Source organism: Halichoeres trimaculatus, unplaced genomic scaffold (assembly GCF_033239565.1).
Source record: "Halichoeres trimaculatus isolate MK-OKI-2021-1 unplaced genomic scaffold, fHalTri1.1 fHalTri1_scaffold_7, whole genome shotgun sequence".
Lineage (NCBI taxonomy): Eukaryota > Metazoa > Chordata > Actinopteri > Labriformes > Labridae > Halichoeres > Halichoeres trimaculatus.
Window position 1 is genome coordinate 14292420 of NW_027437185.1, and position 23914 is coordinate 14316333.

Consider the following 23914-nt stretch of genomic DNA (forward strand, 5'->3'; position numbering starts at 1 on the left):
CATTTTATCTCTGTCTTGATTTTACTGATCGCTTAGTTCTTGTTTTGATTTTTGTTTTTAGTAAGGATTCGTTTTTCAGAACTCAGGCACTTTTGTCACCTTGTTTGTCCTGTCTTGTCCTGCGCTCGTTGCTGTTGTTTAAAGGAAGAGGATAGAGAAAGACAGAGTTATCTTGACCTTCTTCTGTAATACGTAACGCACCAAAGCAAAAAGGTGAGACAGAAATGCCCACCTCTGATCTGCTGAAGTTAATAACAGCTCTATCTCAACACTGCGGACCTCAACGTGTAAGTTGCAACAATAAAACTCTGTGCCTTCTGCTTTTCCATTATTAGCTAATCAAATGATGACGAGCGAACTTCTCCCAAGTTCACTACAAAGTCGCGTTGCTCAGTTACTGCCATTATAATGAGTTCACTGATGAGGCCAGGATACATTTGTGATATTCAGAGTGCAACTATTGTTAGATTAGCAGTCACCCATAGTTCACTTTTTGAATAGGGAGGACTTTGTGTATACTTATGATTCATTGCTCTGTTAACAATTCACTGCAGATATGATTGAAATCACCTCTTTGAATGCATGAACCACTCACTGATGTCTGATTCCAGCACAATTAGTCAGTTTCTATTTTAACCACAAAAATGTCTGAATCACTCAAATTTCAATATTTAATCCCACACTTCTGGTCATGAATGTTTGTTATCTTTTAATGAATGTCTGTATCAGACATCTGTGAATGGTAACCTGGGAATAACTTACATCACACTGATTGTTATTAACACAAAGAGCCAGAGAGATAAAGGAGACATCCTCAGCAGTTCATCACTGATATCTGAATACACAGTTGTAGTCCTGGACCAATTTTCTTGCATGAGTTTTGAGCAGATTAATTTCACCACTTGTGGTGCCACAAAAACAGCTCTCACCGGCTGAATCCAAATTGATTTGAGCTTTAAAAGGAGCCTCTGAGTTACATGTATTCAACAATTCTAGCCAGCATGTTCTGACCTTTGGCTGTCAACCAAAGTGGAGCCCCAAATGAATCCTCAGCAACTTTGAATAAAATCTCCCCATATGGCTCCTTTCATTAAAATGAATGAGGCCTATTAGAGATAGATTAAAAGCTTCAGATGCCACCGGCTCCTGCGCTCTTTCTGTCAGTGCATGAGAAATATGAATGGGAAGTTGGTTTAAGGTGTTAATGTGATGTGAAGAGACAGCTGCTGCTCTTGGACATCGAAGGCAGAAAAGTACAACCAGCATGAATTATCGCTCATTAAATCAGTTATTACATTCCAATGTGGCAAATATGAATTCAGCTCAGCTAATTACACATTCAAGGTGTGAGCCCTGGCGGAAGTGGAAAAGTAGCCTTGTGGGATATGCTCCTTTTAAGCTGTAACCCTGCTTCAAGGGCTCTGTTGGTTACTGAGAGGTGCATTTACATTCTGTATGAGTGTTTCTGTGTGTTTGAGGGGATGCTTCAGTTTCAAAGCGGACCGCCTGAGACCAGCCTCAGCAAATGTTCATAAAGCAGGTTCAGAATGTAATTAGCAGCCAGCAGGGAGAGAAGCATGGCTTAAGGAGAATGAAAACTCACATATTTCTACTTGACACTTCAGCTAGTGCTCACACCTTAGCTTAAAGGGCACTTTAAATACAGTATATACATATGCAGACATAAAACAAAAATAGCCTCAAGTAGTGGCAATGAGGTATGTGAAGATGTAAGTGAAAGTATGAAAACTTTAAACAAAACGCTTTGTAAATTACTGTTTATGAATGGCTTTGTTTGGAAAGTCTTTAAAGTATCAAGAACAAAATTACAAATTCAGAGATGTGTCATTGTGATTTAATAAAAGAAGTATAAATGAATTGTAGTTTAAAATGCATGAGCAAAAAATAAAACAAAACAAAAGAAAACAAAACACAAAAATGTCAGTGAAGGTTCCTTAAACTTGCTGTGAGAACTGGGCTGTATGGTGATGTCAGTTGGTGACTTACGAAACTCCTGCACTAGCTTGGATAAAAGTTCACAGAGGCTTTTATCCAGGCCTAGCTGGAGTAGCAGAGGCTTACCTGAGGGGGGAGCCCTTGGGTGTGGCGATGCCATAACCTTTAGAGTCCAGGTTACCTCCCACCTTCATTGTGTCACATGGTTTCCTCTGCTCTATGTACTCGTTCATGGTGGACTCCAGCAGATAAGCGTACTTCCCTTTGGACTTCCTGACTCGCATCACTCCCTCGTCTGTGGTCTTGACAAAAACGGAAGGGTCGGCCGCTTTCATGTAGGACCACATCTTCTCGAACACGGCAATCTTGGACCTCTGCCAGCCAGAAATACAAAGAAGAGGTTAAGGAAGACAGAGAAAGAGATGGTATCAGTCTCTAAAAAATCCAAAGTAAACCACCCCTAAACATTAATTTAAAGGCTCACTCATTCATTTGCTTTGGAGAAATTACACTCCCATTAAATTTATGTAAGGTGGTATTTGTAACATAAACACAAGTCATCCTTTTTAGAGGGTAAGTCCACCATCTTCTTCTACTCAACAGCCATTTCACAGGAAACCTGAGTTCTGTTCACACCGGCACCAAACTCCACAAAAGTTCCCAAACACAAACAATGTTCAACTTCATGTGTAAAAGCAAATAGCCCAAACTTTTGGCCTAACTTTATCAAAACATTTTTCCTGTTATCATCCTGGTAAAGTTTTAGCGAAAAGTTAGGATGAGCTAATGTGAGAACACAGCTGGGAAGATCATTTTCAGGACAGCAAAGATGACCAATCTGTTTGAACGAAGCAGTGATATTTGTGGCAGAACTTTCCTCATTAGTAACGGGATGTTGCTTTGTCCTCCGTTAAATTCTTGAAACTACACCACGGCTTCTGCAGTGTGCTTTTGGTGTCATTTCCAACCTCCTGAGAATCCCCACCAATTCCCTCATCTGACAGAGTAAAACTCATGCTGTGGGGGAAATATGTGACAAAGCAGCTTTGGAAGAACTCTCCTGTAAATTTCTGGAAGAGGTCAGGAGTGCATATGCCAAAGAGGCCTTTGTCACTTGTGCAACAGTTATAGTGCACAGGGTATGTTTATATGCCTCATCAAAATAGACTGTGTAAGCTTATGAAGGGGAAGACTTTCAAGTCATTATTGTGTCAGCTAGATCATATTTGGCATCTTTTGCTAAAAATGAGGTAAAAATGACATGCAAAATTATCAAACTGCACTACCCCTTTAACACCTGGTGCCACAATCCTGCACACATTCAAGTACAACTGTTTTATTAAAGTTGCTCTTGTGTGTTTTGTTTCCAGTCTTCTTTGTCCATGTTGGGCTGACACCTTGTTATACACGAGACATTAGAAAATTCATCAACCCCACTCGGGATGGGTACCATTTACATTTGAAACAATACGGTTCCAACAACCAGCACCTGGCAATTGGTACTGGTACTCAACGGTTCAAATATTCAGTACTTTTTTGTGTTCCTGTGGTAAAAAATATCAATTTGCTTAATGAAAAAATGAATGTGTATATATGGTGTATATATATATATATATATATATATATATATATATATATATATAGATATATATATATATATATATATATATATATATATAGATATATATACACAGTACCTTTTGATTTTATGTGAATCAGTTACTGGTACTTTTGACAGAATTTGGTTGGTACCTTTAAAAGTTCCTTACTCGGTACCCATCCCTAACCACTTCACATTTAAAATCTTCATTTCTCACCCTGAAAAATTCTTTGGTGGAGCCGGCGTCCAGAGTCCCATAGGCGATCTCCGTCTGCTTGGCCAGATCCTCTGCACTCTCTATAGGAGACACCATCCTCTCCACTGTCAGGAAGGCAGCCAGGTTGGCAGTATAGGATGAGATGATGATGAGGGTGAAGAACCACCAGACTCCTCCAACAATCCGGCCAGAGAGGGAACTGAAAGAACGAGGGGAAATGTCAGCTTAGTGATAAAAGGTTATACAACAGTCACAGTGTATGAACCTGTCTTTGCAGGTTATTAAACATCATTTCAGTCTGTCTTTCATCTTTTCAAACAGAGTCTATTACAAATTAATGTACCGGTGCTGGTAAATAAATAGCATCATCACTTTTCATCCTGGCTGTTTTTTCTTCTTTTCACACAATCAAGAAGAGAAATCTTTAAACCTTCAGATGTTCACACCATCCAATGACCTACATTGCATCACACTCCCTCTGCACTCACACACTCTTCTCTTCGTTCCACCAGGCTTGAAGAGCTTAGTCCAATGTGCTGAGGAAAGATAACCAGCTCCACAAAGGCCCACTCAGCTTCCCGCCTGCCAAATTAATCTCACTTTAAGAAAGTTGCCAATATGTTTCATGGAACCATGCACATTAATTGTTGGGGATTAATAAGCAGATGAGAACACTTAGCCGCTGCTCTAATTGCAAGTTAAAATGAAAAAAAGAAAAATACAAAAACATTAAAAAAACACACACACACTGGATGATTTGTGAGCAAAATCCCCAGTGTCAAAGCTCTGTCTCTCCCTCTTTCTGTCTCTTCACCTCCAGAGAAGCCAGCTTGAGCAGCAACAGCAGAAATCATGTCGCGTTACGTATCCCATCCCCGACAAGCGCGCAGGCACAGAGCGGCAGAGCTTACGCAATGAAAATGACACAAATCTGAAACAAAAAAGGCTTTCATGATTCACCTTTGTGCCGTCAAGCCAAATGAAGCGTGAACATGAAGGCGAGATTAAGTACGAAGGGAAAAAAAGGAGGGGGGAAGAAGCTAAAACATAATCATTTAAGATGCTTTCCAGATGACGGGCGGATGATGAAAGAGCAGCCGGGGAGTGAGAGGAGAGCAAACACAGACTGGGTGTTGAGCTTTTGAAAATCAGTGGGGAGAATGCAGAGATGTCTGCGGGGTGTGTTTGTGTGTGCTTGTGTTTTTCCACTTGTTCACTCATCACTGTTCAAAAAGGTGTGGGTAAGGTTAAGCTTTTTCTCAACAGTGAGTAAGCAACATGTTTCTCTAAATACCACGGTACAGGTTTTAGTTCTGGAGCAAATTCACATTCAGCAAGTGGTTGTGTCCAAAACTGCATTCTAGCTCTGTAGACAGCTCCAGGAAAAGATCCATATGAGCAAATAAAAAAAATACCCGATACAAAGTCATGCAAAGAATGCAGAAGCATAAACCAGCCAATCATATGCTAGTATAGCTATAATAGAATAAACATCACATGTGTTTTGTGCTGAGGGGGAAACGAACTACACGCCACATTTCAATTAGCCACATTAAAACGTGGACAACAGTTCAAACTCATTTTGTTTAGAAAATTTAATTTGACCATAATTTCTAAATGTAGGACTTAACGGCTTCTTAGTGTTAGAATCAGAATTTAGAGATGGGTCATTCTGCTTTTGCATATTTTAAACATGGGTATGAAGTAACAATGCTGAATGTTCATACTTAACGTGTGCTGATTTACAAATCGATACATATTCATTTCTTGTAGAAATCCCTGAATCAGTCTTGAGACTGCCCTAAACAGTCTGTTCTAAAAAAAAAATAAAAGTACCAGACCTTCACAAGACTTGCTGGATTGATGACATCATCACATCAGGATCTCCTAACTAGCACATGACCAGGGATATCATGGGTGGGCCTCAAACACCAATGTCTCCCCAAAGCTCTGCCCTCAACTGGCCAATCAAATGAGGGGGCTTGTTGAGCAAGAAGCCGTAAAGAGACAGAAGCTAGCTAACATTTCAGACAGAACCAGAAGAGGCTACGGATGTTAACCTTTAACCCTTCTAGAACCACGGGGCTCACCGGTGACATCGCTGCACAAGTGTTTTTCAAATTACCGTAACTCCTCGCTACTTCGTGCAATTTTAATCATTCAAAGTGCCCTAGAAAGCTGAGAAAAGGGGCTTTCTGGTGATATTACATACATTACGGTAATGACTGAGTGCTTTGTGTGGAGAGAGAGGGAATGAGCAGGAGGAGCGCGGTGCTTGTGTGAGAGAGCAAAGCTTTCTTGGAGTTTGAGAGAGTTTTAGAGGTGTAATCTGTGTAAACAGATAAGAATCTTGTAAATAATAGTTTTAATCGAAGTGATTTTGTCGTCTTTTTGCAATTCTTGTGTGTTTTTCGATCGAGTTCTTTACTGTGTTTTTTTCCACATTTTGGCTAGTTTTTTTGGTGTGAGTTTTGCCGTGTTTATGTAGTTTTGCCATTGTGTATTGTTGTTGCCATTGTGTGTCAAGTGGGTGTCTGTCTTCAGGTGGACAGGAACTGTTTCAGAGTCTACCACTGCTAAAATAAAATTTAAAAAAAAGCCTGGCTTTTTGACAATTTATACAGCCTGTACCATGGACTCAGACAGCTCCAGAAATGAGCAACTGTCTGAGTTGTTGAAAAATAGTTTGAATTAAATATTTGCAATCTCAGAAATGTTCAATCTGCACTTTTCAAGAATTCAAATGAAGAAAGATGAAGAAAATTCAATTCCGTTTTCATCCTTTTCCTTTTATAACACACAGTTTTAGGTATTTTATTACATAAGAATGGTAAATACTTGACAGTTTGAAACTTCTACTTCTGGAAAAAATAGTGTAAATTATTTACACATAGGGCATTTTTTGACAAAACTATTGACAAATAGACAAAAAGACCAGGCGCTTTGATAAAAATAGCTAAGTGATATAACAGACCCTTTTCCATTAATCTGCAAATAATGCTTTTGATTAGACAGAAGGAGTGAATACCATATTTTCCAAACTTTCAGTCACTTTTTTTCATAATTTGGCTGGTCCTGCAACTTATAGCCCGGTGCAACTTGCATATCAAAATACATATAATTTATACTGCAAGAGGGTGTCTAGGCTTGAGGCAACTATACGTTACGTTAACTTACGAAATACCTATTCAGCCTGTTGTTCTGAGTGTGACTCGGTAGTTGAATAATTTGCCTTTTTAGATTAATTGTCTGTTCTTGGTCTTGGATTTTTTGTAATCAATTTCTAAATAAATGCAACTTACAGTCCAGTGTGACTTCCTCTTCACGATGCAATTTTTGACTGATGCAGCTTATACTCCAGAGTGATTTATACTCCAGAAAATTTGGTATTCAAAAAAAAGTTAGAAAGGTTAATCATAATCCAAGTCTGTGGTGATTATTTTTGCTGACAAAAAGTCAAAATCCTTGAAGTTCAAAGCAGTGCTGCACTTTAAAATAGAGTGGCTGTAATTGTTACACTACAAGCACGATTGTCTGAATAAAGACATCAGCAAATTGTCACATCTCAGCTGTAATAACCAAATTTCAGGGGCAATGTTCAGGGGGAAAAAAGATTATTTGGCACATATAAAAATAGCTTTCTATTTTTCTGAAAAAAAAACAAAAAAAAAAAACAGATAATCCTTCAAAGAAGAAAAGCTTTACTTGCAACAACGTGAGCAAAAGGCACTCATCAGAGTTTACACAATACTGCTTTGTCACAACGAGGAAGAAAAGCTCATTGAGACTTGTTTTTGGATTGAACAGCAATTTCAAAGATCTCCATTTTATTCTTCTTGGCTTTGATGTTTGTCTAGATTTGTCCTATTTCCAGAAGTTTCATCATCTGCAGTTATCAATCGTCTTTCTGTTTGTTTGCTTGAAGAGTTTAACAAATCTTTGCAACCCAGCAGAGACCGCAGGAAACAGTATACAGATTTGTCTCTCTAAGGCGAGCCAACAACTTTTTGGTAATTCATGCTGATTTTGATTTTTTTCCCGTAAATGTCAACCCTAATCCATTTCTTAACAACAAAGGATAACACAAATACACAGACTTAACTGGAAATCTTTTGGGACTGCAATTCAAGGGGTAATTTTCTGATACAGATTGCTTTGGATCATTTCAGAAGTGGGCAAAAATTAAAATGTATCTGGTGAATGTCTGATGAATGAGCCGGTGTAAATGAAATGATGTCAACCGGTCGATGGCGCGCTGGATCTGCAATCAAAATTCCTCAATACTCTTTCTTAGTGGTCTTGTTGTTTTGAAGAAAAGGTACATGTTGACAAACAAAGAAAAACCAGGGGATCAAGGAAAAAGAGAAGTGTTCTATGAGCAGATCAAACAGTACGATGTGAGATGGAGGCGGCCAGAGAGGACGAGGGGAAATGGCAGAGATGAAAAGTAAACTGGATGGCACCACCAGAGGCAGACAAACTCCTTAGTTTTGACTGCTGCCGGCCTCTAGAGATGGCAGTAAACAGCTGTCTAATCCTTCTCCTCTCTTTCTCTCTATCCCTTTCTTTTTTCCTCTGTCCACCCTGCTGCACTGCCCGCCTGTCTCTTCTTCAGCTGCGGGGGATGACAAGGGCTTGTTTTGGGCCAAGACAACAAGGGCCTACACCTTGGCACTGACACCGAGGCATTCAAGTATGCATGCACACACACACACACACACACACACACACACACACACACACACACACACACACACACACACACACACACACACACACACACACACACACACACACACACACACACACACACACACACACACACTAACATGGCATACTTTTCTTTCCCGAGGACAATGTGTGAAAGTGTGAGTTTGTCTGCACAAGCGAACAACCGGGTCACCATTTGCAGTGTGACTGGGGAGAATGAGAGAGGCTGTGTGTGTGAGAGAGATGTTTACATGTGTGTGTGTGTGGGTGTGTGTTGGTTCTCCTGCAGTTCCTCAATGTTGGAGCAGAGAGACTGGCAAACACAAACCTGTTTGTCTCTGTTTGTTTCTTTTTGAACTTGTTTCCTTTGAGCCTCCTTTTGCGCTCCTCATACATTATTGCACAGCAACCAACCTTAGCGCTGCGGTGAAACATTAAGCGAGCTGTCTCGTCGTGGAAAAGGAAATCTTCCAAGTACCTCTGTAATTTTATAGTCTTGTTAAGGCAATGATTAATGAATTATTCACTCAGCTTCTTTTATTGTGTTAGGTGAGAAATGGAACGGCAATAAGGAAAGTGAACCTTCCAGCTCAGCCGAACAAATGTTTGGAGGGAAGTGTTACGGATGATGTGTGCAGTGGTGGCAAAAGTTATCAGTTCACTTGTCATAGTTAAGAGGTTTTAGCTGTTTTGTTGAATTAGCCAAAAAAAAATGTCAGATCTATTGTACACTCAAAGAAAACCTTTGGGTTGAGTTGCAGAATGCACAGGATAACATTAGTGTTGAAGTTCTTTGGAAATATACCAATATTTTGCCAGAGACATGCTTCTGTAATTGCTGCAAAAGACAGACAAGCCAAATATCAAAGTTAAAGTAGATAAAAACAGCTAGACTCACCTTATTTGATAGGTGCTGTGCTTGGAGCAACCATGTACATGTTTTATAACAATGCTTTGGATTTGTCAGGTGTTCAATAATTTTGGCCACCGCTGTATTAGTATAAGAAATGAAATCATTTTTGATAATGTTTAGGTATTTTAACAAGTGACAACAGTTTATAGTTTCATTTAACAGTCACTTTTGTCCAAATCCACGTACAACACAAGCAAGGATTTAGACAGAAGGAAAAACCTAGTTAGTGTGACAACAGTGCTACAAGTAATTCAGCTGTAGGTGCTGCCATTAAGTGCTTTTTTTTTTTTTTTTGAGGGGGGTGGGGGGCTACAATAATCAACAAGCCAACAAGCTACAATTAATACCTGCAACAGTATACTTGAAACTTCAACAACATTCAGTAGCAGTGCTAAAAAATCCCAAGAGCTGGGTCTTAGACCTACTGACTAATTCTACCCCTGAGGACAAGGAGGAGAAGGGTCAGATAAGTGCACAAGTGTTCCCTGAACAGATGAGTTTTCACACATGTCTTAAAAGTAGAAAGGGACTCTGCGGATCGTATACAGTTAGGTAATTCATTCCACCATTTGGGAACAACAGAGGAGAAGAGTATGGCTAGTGATTTGGAGCCGCGTTGGGCTGGCAGCACCAGGCGCTTTTTACAAGCAGAGCATAGTGGGCGAGAAGGAGTGTAGACCTGGATGAGGGAGGCAGGGGCCACTGGGTTATATATATATATATATATATATATATATATATATATATATATATATATATATATATATATATATATATATATATATATATATATATATATATATATATATATATATATAAATACATAAATTTATACATATATATAAATATATATATATAAATATATATATATATATATATATATATATATATATATATATATATATATATATATATATATATATATATATATATATATATTCCCAAAGACTCAACATAATCATTTCAAGCATCACTTTGACCTCTTGGAATGGATAATCAGCACTTTTAAGAATCATTTCTGGAGTTAATGAAAAAACTAAATATTTTGGCAGACTGGATAAGATGGGATTTTCAGTGAGTTTTGAACCACTGGTTTCCTGAAATGGCAACAGAATGATGCTATCAAATCTTTATCTAATTCATTTTATCTGATGTATTAGACCAGCCCTTTTCAGGTTTTAAAGTAGTCCTTTACTTATATTTGTTTTGTCTTCACACAATCACACTAAGGGATTCACTGTATTGAACTGTGGGATCTTTGGACATTTTCAAAACGAAAACAAAACGAGTTACTGACATTTCTACTGCTTTTGTCCTTCACCAGGTGGTTATGGAAATATCTCTTTCTGTAATAAATGCAACTGCTTGCAAACCATCATTAAGAAAGAAAACAGCCATGTGTCCAATGATGGGACTTCTGAAAGCAGTGATGCTGCTCTGATATCTGCCATGGTAAGAAAATATACAGACTGAAAAAAAAAATGTGTGGCCTCAATTGATCCTCTGTGAGAAATAAGCATTGTCACACACACAAACATTCATACTTGATCCTTCAAAAGACGAAGCTTTGATTTAACCAGGTATTTCTGAGAGCGCTTGGTGTTTCCATATACCTGTTTAAAGTTATGCATGCTCTCCCACACGGCTCCAGGTGTGTGTGTGTGTGTGTGTGTGTGTGTGTGTGTGTGTGTGTGTGTGTGTGTGTGTGTGTGTGTGTGTGTGTGTGTGTGTGTGTGTGTTTAGTGGTCATATATGACTGACAGCTGAATAATCTCTGTACAGTGTGTCTGATCTAGATCTCTGTTAAGAGATCTCCACCCACAGATCCCTAAGAATGTGCTGCAGCACTAAAGCCTCATTAGAATTCCCCTGGCTGCCCCCCTCTTTTCGATATGCTAATTAGCAATGACTAATGACTTTAGCAAGTGTAAAAAATGAGACAGTAATGGCCACATTACAATGGATTAGGAATTACAGAGGTTTAAATGGGAAAGCAAATGGTCTCTAATTATGGTGTGATTCTAAGACAAATCATGGACAGATAAGGACTTTTCTGCAACAATGACTTTTTTTTTCTTCTTCTTCTTCTTAAAATCAAGTGAGACAGTCGTACATCTGTCATGACCATGCATGGCCACTCCTAATATGTCAGCATCAAGGTGGACCTGACTTTATCTCTTCAAGTCTGCAGAAAGGATAAAATGTGAGCAACATGATGGCGCCTATAAGGCCTGTGTGGATAATAGAAGCCTGCAGAGAGTGAGCCTTATACACACACAGTGTGATAACAGAGTGTAAGGTGTCTGTGAATATATGCAGACTAATTAGATGCACTGCTGCCGCGGATTGCCAGAAACATCCTTAGTAACCACAGCTCACTTTATGTGATAGTGATGACATGCTATGAAGTGAATAAATAACACCTGAGCATTATTTATATCATGTCTGTGAGAACGTCAGACAGTAAGGTTGACAACTTTTTCAAAAACCAGTAACAAACAAAAAGAAAGAAAGAAAAAAAAGTTTTCTTAGCTAATGAATCTACAACTAAAAGAATTTCATTCTTTCTCTGTGTAACTAAAGGTAATAATTATAAGAGGGGACAAAAATTATTCCACTGCAAACTGCAACCCCTGTAACCCCTTTAACAACCTCCAGAAGTCTCAGATCCAACTTTGAGAACCATTCAAATAAACTTGAAAATAAATGACGCGTTAAATCACAGGTTGTTGACCTAAAATAGAACCAAGAAAAAAAGATGGTTTCAAAACCGAAAGGGAGGGATGACTCACTAAGCTCACATTTTCAATGGGTATTTCTTACCACACTTTTGACAAGCTTCAAGTATCATTACTGCTCGCACCTTCTGCAAACCTGGCTTTCTTCTGCATCTTTGCCGCAGCATGCTGTTAGGTGGTCCTGTTCACCCCCCTGGCCTCTTGAAAACACCACATTACCTCTACTCAGAGTTGTAGCTGCACATTCTTTTCTTCCTTTCCCCATTCATCCCTATTTTTATCAACCCTTCTGCGTCACAAGCCAACCAGAAAAACACCATCCATGAACACGCTCATTCCAGCAGGATTTTGTACTTCTGATTCTGTGGGTAGATCCGATGCACATGAGGAGGGCCGTAATTGGGTGACGTGTTTCGCTCAAAAGGATGTTATCAATGGACCACTGACCACTGTCTGTGTCAGATCTGATGAAGGAGCAGGGATTACAGTGAAGAAACATCAATATGCAGGACAAAAGATGTCCTGTCTGGGACGAATCAATTAAGTCATACAAACAGGATGTTCTAGATAATACAGGACAGTTGGCAACCCAATGAGAGCGTTCCAGTTGTCTTGTGGGCCCTTGGATTTGGGCTACTCTGGACATAAAGAACAGTCTAATCAATACATTTAGCCAAATTAAGGTTGTTTTTCAATTATAAAGTTAATATTATTATTATTATCACAACCACATCTTGTGGAAGTGCGAAAAGTTGCTGTTCATTAAGAATCCGCATGAGGCTGGCTGCAGATCACGTACACACCAAGCCAAAAAAAAGGACTTTATGGCATTAAAAAGCATATTTACAGCCTGGTTCAAAGAATGGCTTGAGTCTGAAATGCTAATTTCACTATCGGCACACACTACAGGGGGTGAATATTTTTTCTGACGCAGCGGTTTAGAGGATATTAGGATTGTCTGATTGTCCAATCAGAGACACAGCTTAGTTCATGTGACTGATAGATACCCTATAGCTGTTACAAAGGAAGCTCAAAGGCTGTGTCATATTCGCACGATTATATGGCCATGACAACCGACTGGCTTTATTTTGTCGTTTCAGGAACAGACGGGTTTACGTCACAGAGACCACGTCCATATTTCTTCAGTCTATGGTTTTAAGAGCCTCTGGTTTCTTTCAAATATAAAAAAAATGCTTAAACAGGCCATGAAATCTGAGACAGATCAATTAAATATGTTACTTTTTATCAAACATTTACATCATTATTATCATTATCATCAATCATCTCCAAATTTAGGCTGCTGTGAAGGATGCCCAGAACAGGAGTCTGATAAATATTCTTGGTTTTCAGGACTCATGACTTGACTAGGACTGGGGTAGGAGGTAAGAAGTCGTAATAATTTATCCAGTTTGAAAAAGGGCCAACGTGCATCAGCTGCATATGTATGTGCCTTTCTTGTTCAAAAACGGTTACAGCTCAGATAAAAATAGTGCACCTTAGGACCTTACAGAAAATACAAGCAAGAGGAGGGCAGCATGTTAAAAGAAATATGCATAAGATGATGAGGACAAACTCAGACTTTTAACAGACATCTGATTGGCCAAGAGTTGACGCAACTGCTAGCTAACAGCAACACCCCCAGATTGTTTAGTTCAAACCTGGGTGGTAACAGTTGGCTTTCAGGCACTGAGTAAATGTGACACCTGCAGTGACCTTACTGCAGCAGAACTGATGAACGTGTTTCCACATTAAAGAAGGCACAATGTGCATTTCCATGCTGTAACTTTGCCAATTAACAGAACCTCCAGGTACTCTGACAGAATCAGTCAGGCTCTAATGTTGGAGAATAAAATGTGTTTTCACTTCCAAAAGGTCCCACAGTCAGCTGAGGTTCATGCAGCGCAGAGTCTGGAGAGAAACAGCTTTCCTCCTCACAGGTAACTCAACTGCTACATCCTACTCTCAAGAAACAGCAGCATGAAAATCTCTAACAATTGATTTTACATTCATTACATCATTTTGTTACCCATACACATCAGCTGTTTTATGGTTTAACAGCTTTTGTCAATGTTTGTTAATTACCACTTCCTCAGCTGTACCTTGGCTGCTTGTCAATGTTATGAGTTGATAAAGTTTTAATAAGCTCAATAGCATGTTAAAAAATGTGTTATACTGTGGGCTTGTCGAAGTGATTAAACGGCACAAAGTATTTATAAACCTGATTACCTTTTTATGCCATGTTATAGGTCACTGTGGTTTCTGAAACCACACACTAAAGGCCAATTGTAGTCCTCTGCTGTGGCTTCAAAATTGAACTGAGCTCCTGGCAGAGGCGCCAAATTGTTTTAATGTGCTGCACACAATGCTTTTAGCGCACACCTGGCCACACAAAAACGACAGACTTATTTTGAAAACGCACTTATCAGAATGTTCGTGGCTTCCCACCACTTTATTCTTTCTCTCTCTGTCTCGATATTACTAAATGGCGCTCAAGGGGATGAAAATGTGTTATGGCTGATATTACAGCAAAGTGTGGGGTTTGCTTGAGATTTTCTGTTTGCTTGTTTTCTTATGCTTTTGTTTTGATAGGCTCATGGTTGTTAGATTGCATATTTTCAGGGTGCTTTCATCTACAAGGCCACATGAACATGCAAGCTTTAAGCAGGGAGCAAAAAGATAATGATTTATTAAAGCATCACACCTCACCTCTCTCCTTCCTTCTGTAAAGGGCAATATTACCATGTTGAAAAGAGAACATTATGGTAATGTTGGTTCACGCCTGCAGCACACGCACCAAAAGCTAGTGATAACACCAGTCTCTGTGTTTGAAAAAAAGGATTAAGATTTATAAAACGGGATGGAATTGTTGACTGCTGGTTTCATCAAGAAGAAGCTAAAGGCTGCATCATAACATATGTTTGCTTTTAGAGTTGGATCCTGAAAAAACAACAAGCTGGCCTCCAGCTGAGTTTTGGTGCAGAGGAATCGATCTGATCGAGATCTGACTGTAATCATTGTGTCTCCTGCTGAACATTTAGGTTTGCTGAATGATATCAGCTATGCAGTCTTAGCCTGTAACCTGAGATAAGTCGGTGCTGGCGAGCTGTGAGAGCGCTCGCTCTGCGCCCACACACATACGCACAGCCTCTTAGTCACTCCAGCAAGAAAAACAGGGATCCAAACACACAGATACATCACAGCTGCTCACTGAAAATCAATACGAGCAACACACACATAATAAACCGACTTACAACAAGATTAAATCTTTCTTTACAGCAACAAATAGTGATGAACACGTGCACTCACATGCACTTTCTAACAAACACTCGATGTGAAGCTCTTCTGATAAAAAAAAGTCTTTTTACGGTTGCTATGGCAGCACTCTCTGCACTCCAAACAGTACAGCTGAGCCAAGAGAGACTTTAGTCATCCCACCCCCCAACCCCCACACACACCCTCTTTCTCTCTATAAGGGCAACCACCACTATAGTGTCATACACAAGTGAAAGCTCTCATTAGGGCTTCCACCACCTTACAAGCCAATGCACACGCTCTCAGTATTGCAGCAATTGACTGTGTACTAAGATGGATGGTGCATCTTTAATTCCTGCTGTTGTACAAAAGTGAAGCCAAAATCACCCACAGTAGTGCTGATTGGTGCTACAATCAGCCAAGAGGGGGTTGATTAGTAGAGCCATGATCTCACCTCTTCCACCTAATGCCACAGAGATGCAAATCACTGGTTTTTAAACCAAGATTATAGTTTTAAATAATCGGTTAAAAATAGGCGACACACAGTAATAAACACTTGGGAATTAAAGTTCTGATATAATTTTGCAATAATGACAAAATCATGCTAAAGAAATTAGCATTTGAGGTGCATTTCAATTTTTCGACCCATGTCCCATCTGTCAATAGGGATGTAAGGTCGCATTGCGAGACACGTGAATACACGTAAGAGTGAGGAGCAGATGGATGGCAGGAATGAAGCTGAGCTCTCCTAAAAATGAAAAGTGACAAAAAGAAGATCCTCCATATATAAAACCTCCACTCTGCATGATTCCTAGACTGAAGGAGCATCTGAAACACCAGCTTCATGTGAAAACAGGCAACGATAGATGGGATGAATTCAGGATGGATGAAGCTCTCTCTATGGTACATGTAATTATATGTGTTGATTGAGGCTTGTATGTGGTGAATTTTTTTTAGGGCAGTGTACCAAGTCTAATTTGTAAAATATGTATGAAATTGAACATGGACAATGTTACCTCTTTAGAACAGAGTGCCGTGGTGCATTTTACTGTATATGTGTGAGTGTGTGCATCACACAGCGTGTACAATAGCTCATGTATTTATTGTGCGACGTTAGAACAGTGTACAAAGACTTCTTTTTACTGTCTGAGCATGGTTTGAGGCTTGTTTTCTGTGCTATCCTTTGTAAAACAGTTCATCAAGCCTTATTTGTACAGTACCGTGTGCGTAACCAGCTGAATCTCTTTCTCCTCTAGTTTCACTTTCATTTTGTTTGGTGATGAGAAGCAGCGATCCTCAGGTGGTGAGTACATGAGAAGAGAAAGCTGTGGGGATGCTGGATGTTCTTGTGGTGCTAACATGAGACAGTTTTTATCAATGCTAATGCAAATATGTTTATCAATGTTCAAATATTGAAACTCTAAGTTCATCCTGTACAATGTGTTCCTGATGTTTGATTGTACTGTTTTCTTCCTTCACTAACCCTCTCAGATTCAATTCGGTTTCTGTGTTTTTCTTCACTTTCACTTTGAAAGTTCAAAGTATTCCAGAAAAATTGGCCAAAGCACTGAGTTACAGGACATTTTTTGTCCATTTTATAAGCAAAATAACCAAAAAGGTCCCGGCAAGCATTTTGAAGCTCTGGAATCAAAGGGTTAAAAAGTCTTTTTAATTTTTTTTCTGTTATTTAAGATAAAATATAATTTCACTTGCACTTTTAAAAAAGGACATTTTTTTAACCTCAGAGAATTAAAAAGAGAATTCTCTTTGATTTGTTAAAAATAAGAGAAAAAATATTGTAGTTTTTACACCTTTAAATATATCTTTTAAGTGTGTGTGTTTTAAATTTTGCAATCATTGCATGGTTTGTGTTTTACAGTTACAGAAATAGTTAAAATAATCCTTTCAGTCATGTTTTGTCTGCGAGCTCATTGTGTTAAAAAAATTGTGAGAAAATCACATCAATGACTTGGGAATGGTATCAAATTGTGAGTTATGTGTGTCATTACATCCCTGCCTGTTAACATAGAGGAGGCACAGCTAATGACCTTTACTGAAGCCAGGCAGCAGTCACAGCTCCAAATGTTTTGCCTTTACTTTCTTGGACACGTCTGTGTATCCAGTCTTTGATCACAGCACTCATCTTTCAGTCAAACTAATGCTCGTGTTTACAGGTGATTTCCCATGTGGCTTTGGGCTCCGTGTATAATTCATGGCTGCAGGAAAGACATTCATACTGTGTCACAGCTTGATAATAGCGAAAGCCCTCTCTGCTACAGGAAACATGTGTGCGCCTCCGTATGACTGTGATTTTAAATGCATCTCTGACAGAGTATCCGCCTCAGAGGAGCCAGTGTCTTTGTCTGTGTACAAAGTGTGATACCCCAGTGAGATCCTCTGGGGGGCTGTGTGTGCGCCTCACCAGCTCCTGTTAGTGAGTGTGCCTTGCATGTATGATCAAAAGTCGCCTTGATGCAATTTCCAGATAAATAAAACATAGGCAATGCTGTGAACTAAACTGAACCGTCTCTGGTATGAATAAATCATTCCTTCCTACCAAGTCTTCCCCAACTGCTTTGGCAGCAGCTCACTCACACCACAGTTATGTAACTCTGTGGCATGTAACACGATCTGATTTCTCACTGCTAATGATGAAAACGACAACAACGCAAAGTGATACATGACTGATGTCTGTACAAGATCAATACTCCCCTTGATCAGGGAGATCAACTGGGCTTCTCTCAGATGGCTCTATTAGCCACCGATTTACCAATTACATTTGATAATACATAGATGCACATGAAAAATTAACTTTGTAAAGGAGGGTTTGAGAGGAGATGTGCAGAGTGATGCTTGGAGGAGATACTTGGATCAAGACAAATACATGCACAACATCAATCTGCATAAATAAAAAAGGTCGAAACTATACCAGAAATGGGAGTTGAGTAATGCATGACTAAGTGCTTATTTTTGCAGGTTTTAACAAATCTACTTTGTACACTAGACTTGAAAAGAAATAAACTCATTTTATTTTGAGAGTTACACATTCCTTTGGAATATAAAAGATGTGTTAAGTTAATGAAATTGTGAAACATGAAGCAGAAACTCTCCCTCAGAGGACATTTCTTATTTTTCTTTTCAAAGTTTCATTATCGCCACAATGCAATTGTGCTCAAGACAATTTGGAAACTGTCTATCATGGCTTGTTCAATAACCCCAGAAATTCTTTTTCAATACTCTTTCCAAAGATAAGTACTGGTAAGGGACAAAATTTTAACTTGAATGGGATGAAACATCTCTTCAAAAATGTCCTCAAATGTGGGAAATGATTAAATATCTGCACAAGGAAGCTGTTTTTGCTTTTTTTTAAATGAGGAATCCAAAGACAAAAAGGATCACTGTATGAAAACAAAAATCTAAATTAGAGAAATGCTAACCCACCATGCACAGCATCCCTTATCCAACGATTTTAACCACCGGGCTGAGAAATTGCTGTTGTAGCAGGCAGAGTGTGAGTGGCAGAGCTGATTTATTTCAGTCTACAATCATGTGAAGGAAGAAAAAAACAGACTGCGGAGAGGAGACGACTCCACAGGGCCATCAGAGATACACACACATACACACACATACACACTCACACATATACACATGGACGTCAGGTGCAGACATAAACATCCCAAAACACATAGACTATAGGAACATCATGAACCCACGCCCTTTTACTCAAGTTCTCTTCCTGCCAAGATCTCCCACCCAGTGTATTTTATAAGGAAACAGACGCCAAGGAAACATCTTCAAGTTTCATACAGATTTGGCTGAATGTGTACGCTGCTGCTGCTGCTTTTCCTAAATTTACCTGCTCACAGACAGACGCTGGTTTTCTCACTGGCCTTCTACTGCTATGATAAAACCTCATCCAAAATGTTTAAAGCTAATGAAAACCCAAGTTCAAAGCAGCCTTTCAACTTGAATTTGTTGAGAACAATAAGAAAAAACTAGGATTAAAAAAGTATTTTGTCACCTCATGGAACAAAAAAACTGGAAACTAATTACTGAGTCATGTTGATTGTCTGCTGATTATTTGTCAAGACTTCATCCGTTTGCTGGCATCGTCCTAAGAATAGTTTTAACAGCAACCTGAGATGGTTATGAATTAGTAGGTTTTCAATTGTGTGGCAATTTAATTTGTACCAGGGTGTTCTGAAGTGACTACCCTCCCAGTTATTGAAATAAAAATTTAAGTTCTGACTGATCGACAAGTGTAAAGGCGAGATACTCAAAATGTAGCACACATGGCTTAACACCTGACTGTGGCATCTGCGGGTTTAAGTGGTAACACTGTTTTAACAAGTGTGGCTCGTGTTCGCAGAGCAAGCAGCAGCAGTCCCAGCAGATCAAGGTTCATATTCCATGGAAATTAGAAATCCAAGATCTCAAAATTGTAAGAATATTTCCACTTAACAGTGGTAAAGAAAGATTTTAAAGAAAGGCACTTCATACTAAGGTTGAGGTCTTGTCCCATGTGACACAGAAGGATAATTTGGAGCTTTATCATGAGATTGTAATTACTTCAGATTCACATAGACAGCTTTAAATCCCCTTTTTAGATCAAAGTACTGCTAAACCAAACTGGGCTACAAGATGCAATGACTCATGTGCCTATTTAATAGAGGTAGTAGAGAATCATATCCTTAAAGGAGTAGCTATTTTCCGGAGCTATAGCCCCAGCTAGAGGTGGATGACTGCGCTACACAAAATATCACCAGCTTTTCAGGCCTATGATACTCCATATAGAAGAAAGAAGAAAGTATAAGAAAAGTATGTACTTTGTTTGACCAACTGCTATTTCTGTTGCAGCCTGGCCAAGGTCAAGTTTAACTGTCGAGTCATATGAGCATGCACTTCCCTGATTTTCAGGTGTTTTTTTTCTCTTACATCTAGAGTCCAGAATAAAAAGGTTTGGATCAAGAAAAGCACCACTTTTGCCAAACAGCAGCTCTGGGGAAAAAAAGTATTACACTGGTGTTTCTATGGACAATATTGAATTTTAGAATATAATGAGGACTATCACGGATTTTGACACTTTTTAAATTCATAATGCAAAGGCTGATGCAACTAGAGGTGTGAAAAATGGACAACTTTTGATCCATGTGATTATAAAAAATAGTCTGTGTCAATCTCGTCCAAAGTTGATCTCATGGAAAACATTTCTGTAAAACTCAGCCAAGTACAAAAAGCACAGTGAGAACAGAAGAAAACATGAAGTCAGTGTTACATAATGAGTTCACTTCTGAAAGCAGCTGTTTGGCACTGAGAGGTGTTAGAAGAATCAGATTTTTGAGAATACACGATTCCTGAACAAACACGACAACACAAAGAGGCAGGGGTGCTGGAGGACAGGAAGCTGGGCTGATGAGAGGAAAGAGAGGCTGAAAAGTGATGGAGAGGAAATGGACGGATGGATGGAGCGGTGTGAGGGGGGGACTCACACTTAGAGTCCACCTGTCTGGAGAGATAAACACAGGGAGGGCCCAACAGCACAGACTGGGGCTTATGGGAGGGCCTGACTGACAGTGCTGACATTTAGAAAGAGCACAGTAAACAAGGTCTCACAGAGAATAAATAGCAAAGAGAGCAGGAAGGCTAACACACACACACACACACACACACACACACACACACACACACACACACACACACACACACACACACACACACACACACACACACACACACACACACGGCATACAATCTTACAAACTCTAAAATGAATGCATCACAAAACATAAGTACATCTCTGCAAGCACATATGAATACAACATCAGCACATGTATGCACACACACACACACACACACAGACACACATACACATACACACAGCTGCCTGTAAGGGTGACACTGAGAGGCTGTTCAGCAGCAGACAAAGAACGTGGCAAAAGTGTCAGCTTTTTATAGAATGTACACATACAGACAAACACACATACACAAAAACACAAACGCAGACACACACACATCAAGACACAGGCAGACAGGGAAATTAAACACGCCTACTGATTAATGGAGGAGAAGATTGTCAGTGTTGTTCCTCAGCCTTTTGTCCCTGATTTAGTGGAGGAGCATGAAGAGTGAGGCGCTTTGAGCTGCCTACCTTCAAGCTGAATATACCTCCAGAACATTCTGTTCTCACCTGTTACTTTAAAAACACTCAGCGATGAGCTGTTTATAGGCTCCTGCTCTTAAAATCACCACATTCAGAAATGGAAAGTTTGTTTCTCTGATACTTCAAAAGCATCAAAAATGATCAAACAGATTTCTTACAGATAACCAAACCTTGCTAAATACTTGATTCCGATTGGTCAAAGCCCAGCAACAATGGAGATTAATTTTCATCAGCAAAGCTGGGGACACTGGTAAGTGAGTCCCTCAGTTTTGTATCATCAAGCTCTTGTCTTACCCTGGATGAACCCCCCAGTTTCATCCCAGCACACCACTGTCATTGGTTTAGTCCTCTGGCTTGCTAGCTAATGTTACATCATTTTGATAATGCGGCATCCTGTTTTATACTAACAGCTAGAGCTCAGACCTGTGGGTGATTTATGACAGTGAGTGGGCTGAAAATTTCTCTACCAAAATATCAAAGGTGGAAAGTAGCTGAACACTAACTTCCAACTGACCTGTCACGATGCCGCTGAGTTTTTCTCTCCTCAGGTTTATAGAATGCAAAAGTGTGGTCACTTCAGATGAGGAAACAGAAAAGAGATTTGTTTCAAGTGCTCAAGAGGGGCACAGATAATTTATATATCTACTTTTAAAATGGTAATTATTGTATAACATTGATTTTTGTTTTAAGGTTATTCATTTTGTAATCTTGTGTGGTTTCTCCTGTACCTCCTCTTCGCTGAAAAATATTAATCATACCCATGATAATAACAGAAATGTCATCAATTTGATATTTTTGCAAAAACAGCTTAAAACTACTTTGTTAGTATTATTATCGTGAGAAAAAATCTCATATTTAGTCTAGTTGGTTGATTGGTGGGTCACGGCCTTATCCAGCATCCATGTGCAGCAGACAGGTACAGCAGATAGCTTCCTCAGTTTTAAACAGCGACTCCCTCCCTTTGCACAAGTTTCAGCTTCTGTCCTCTAGACTGAGATTCACAGTCCCAAGGTGTTCCTCAAAATCTTGTGATATTTGCACATACCAATTTATTTGAATTATTTACTTTGTCTTTTCTTATTATTGCCTTATCATTTTACTTTTGTGGTTTTTACTTTTCTATTTTAGCTTCAATTTATTTCTGTGGATATATATTTCAAATGATATTCTATCTAATTTTAATTATGGTTGGTAGAACTTAAGTATTTTTACAATCATTTTTTAGTGATTGACACAGTCATTGCTAGGCGTCGCCATGTCGGCTATGGCTGCCTTTTGCAGCAGCTCTCTCTTCTTTGACCATTTCTTGTAATTTTTTCGTTTCTTTTTCGTAATCTTTGTATTTGGAGTGGATTATTACTTTGAATGGTTCATTTGTTGGTCATGGACACCAATCTTTTTGTGGCTTCAGCGATATTTACTACTTTTTCTTCTGTGTTTGTCTGGAGATCCTACATTTAACCATGGCTGCATTGTTTACATGTGAACTCAGCTGTTAGCAGCCTGTAGCATGTCAATGCTAACTAATATAAGGCCTGATGTCTTCCCACAAGGTGAGGAGAAGGAGGTTTGCACGACGTGCTGGTTCTCAGGTGTGAGCTAAGAAGTGACGACAAAGACCAGTCCTTTCATCCATCATTATTGGGAGCGTAGGATCTATCTCCAATAAGATGGACAAGCTAGCCTAACGGAGGCTAACGGAGATAACATCAGACACCAAAGCCACATTGGAAGAGCTTCACCTTCTTTGAGCAGAAAGGATCCAGGAGACAGAGATGGAGCATGACTGAAGAAGCTCAGTCCTGGACCCTGTGGAGGTGGAGGCTGGCTGAACTGGAGAATGATGGACAAGCTGTCAGCATCTATTTTCTTATGGACCTTTTTGCACTTTCTATACACTTTCTCACTTTTGTTTTTCTTGATTACTGCTGTGACTTCAGTTTCGTTGTACTTGTTACAATGAAAAAGTTCTATTGTATCTTATTCTATTCTATTCTATTCTATTCTATTCTATTCTATTCTATTCTAGTGTCTTAACATTGTGTCAGTTTTGACTGTTTTGTAAGGTTATGTGTCCATGTTGTTTTGTGACTAAATGTCAAAGTGGATATTATCATCAGCTTAATGCAGAACAAATTTACCTATGGGCACAAATGAAGTAACATAACCTATATGTGGGAAAATAAACATTGTTCAGCAAATGAGTGGTTAAGGCTCCTTGCAAGGAACTTTAATCCCTCTTAGAGGTGAGCACCCCGAAAAGTCAGACTAACTTAAATGTTGTAAAGTTTATTTCAGTGCAAGCAAAAATCCAGAGTAACCAGGGAATCTATCTTCATTTTTTAAAGATGTCATTTTTTATATAAAG

The 23914-nt window shown here is 39.2% G+C and overlaps 1 protein-coding gene across 1 annotated transcript in view; it reads right to left on the minus strand.

Annotated features, from left to right (window-relative positions):
* Positions 1 to 23914, minus strand: part of gria1a (glutamate receptor, ionotropic, AMPA 1a) — a 92460-nt gene that overhangs the window by 14420 nt on the left and 54126 nt on the right. The window contains 2 exon segments of the mRNA XM_074673854.1: positions 2083 to 2330; positions 3774 to 3972. Coding sequence (XP_074529955.1) covers positions 2083 to 2330; positions 3774 to 3972 — 447 coding nt within the window.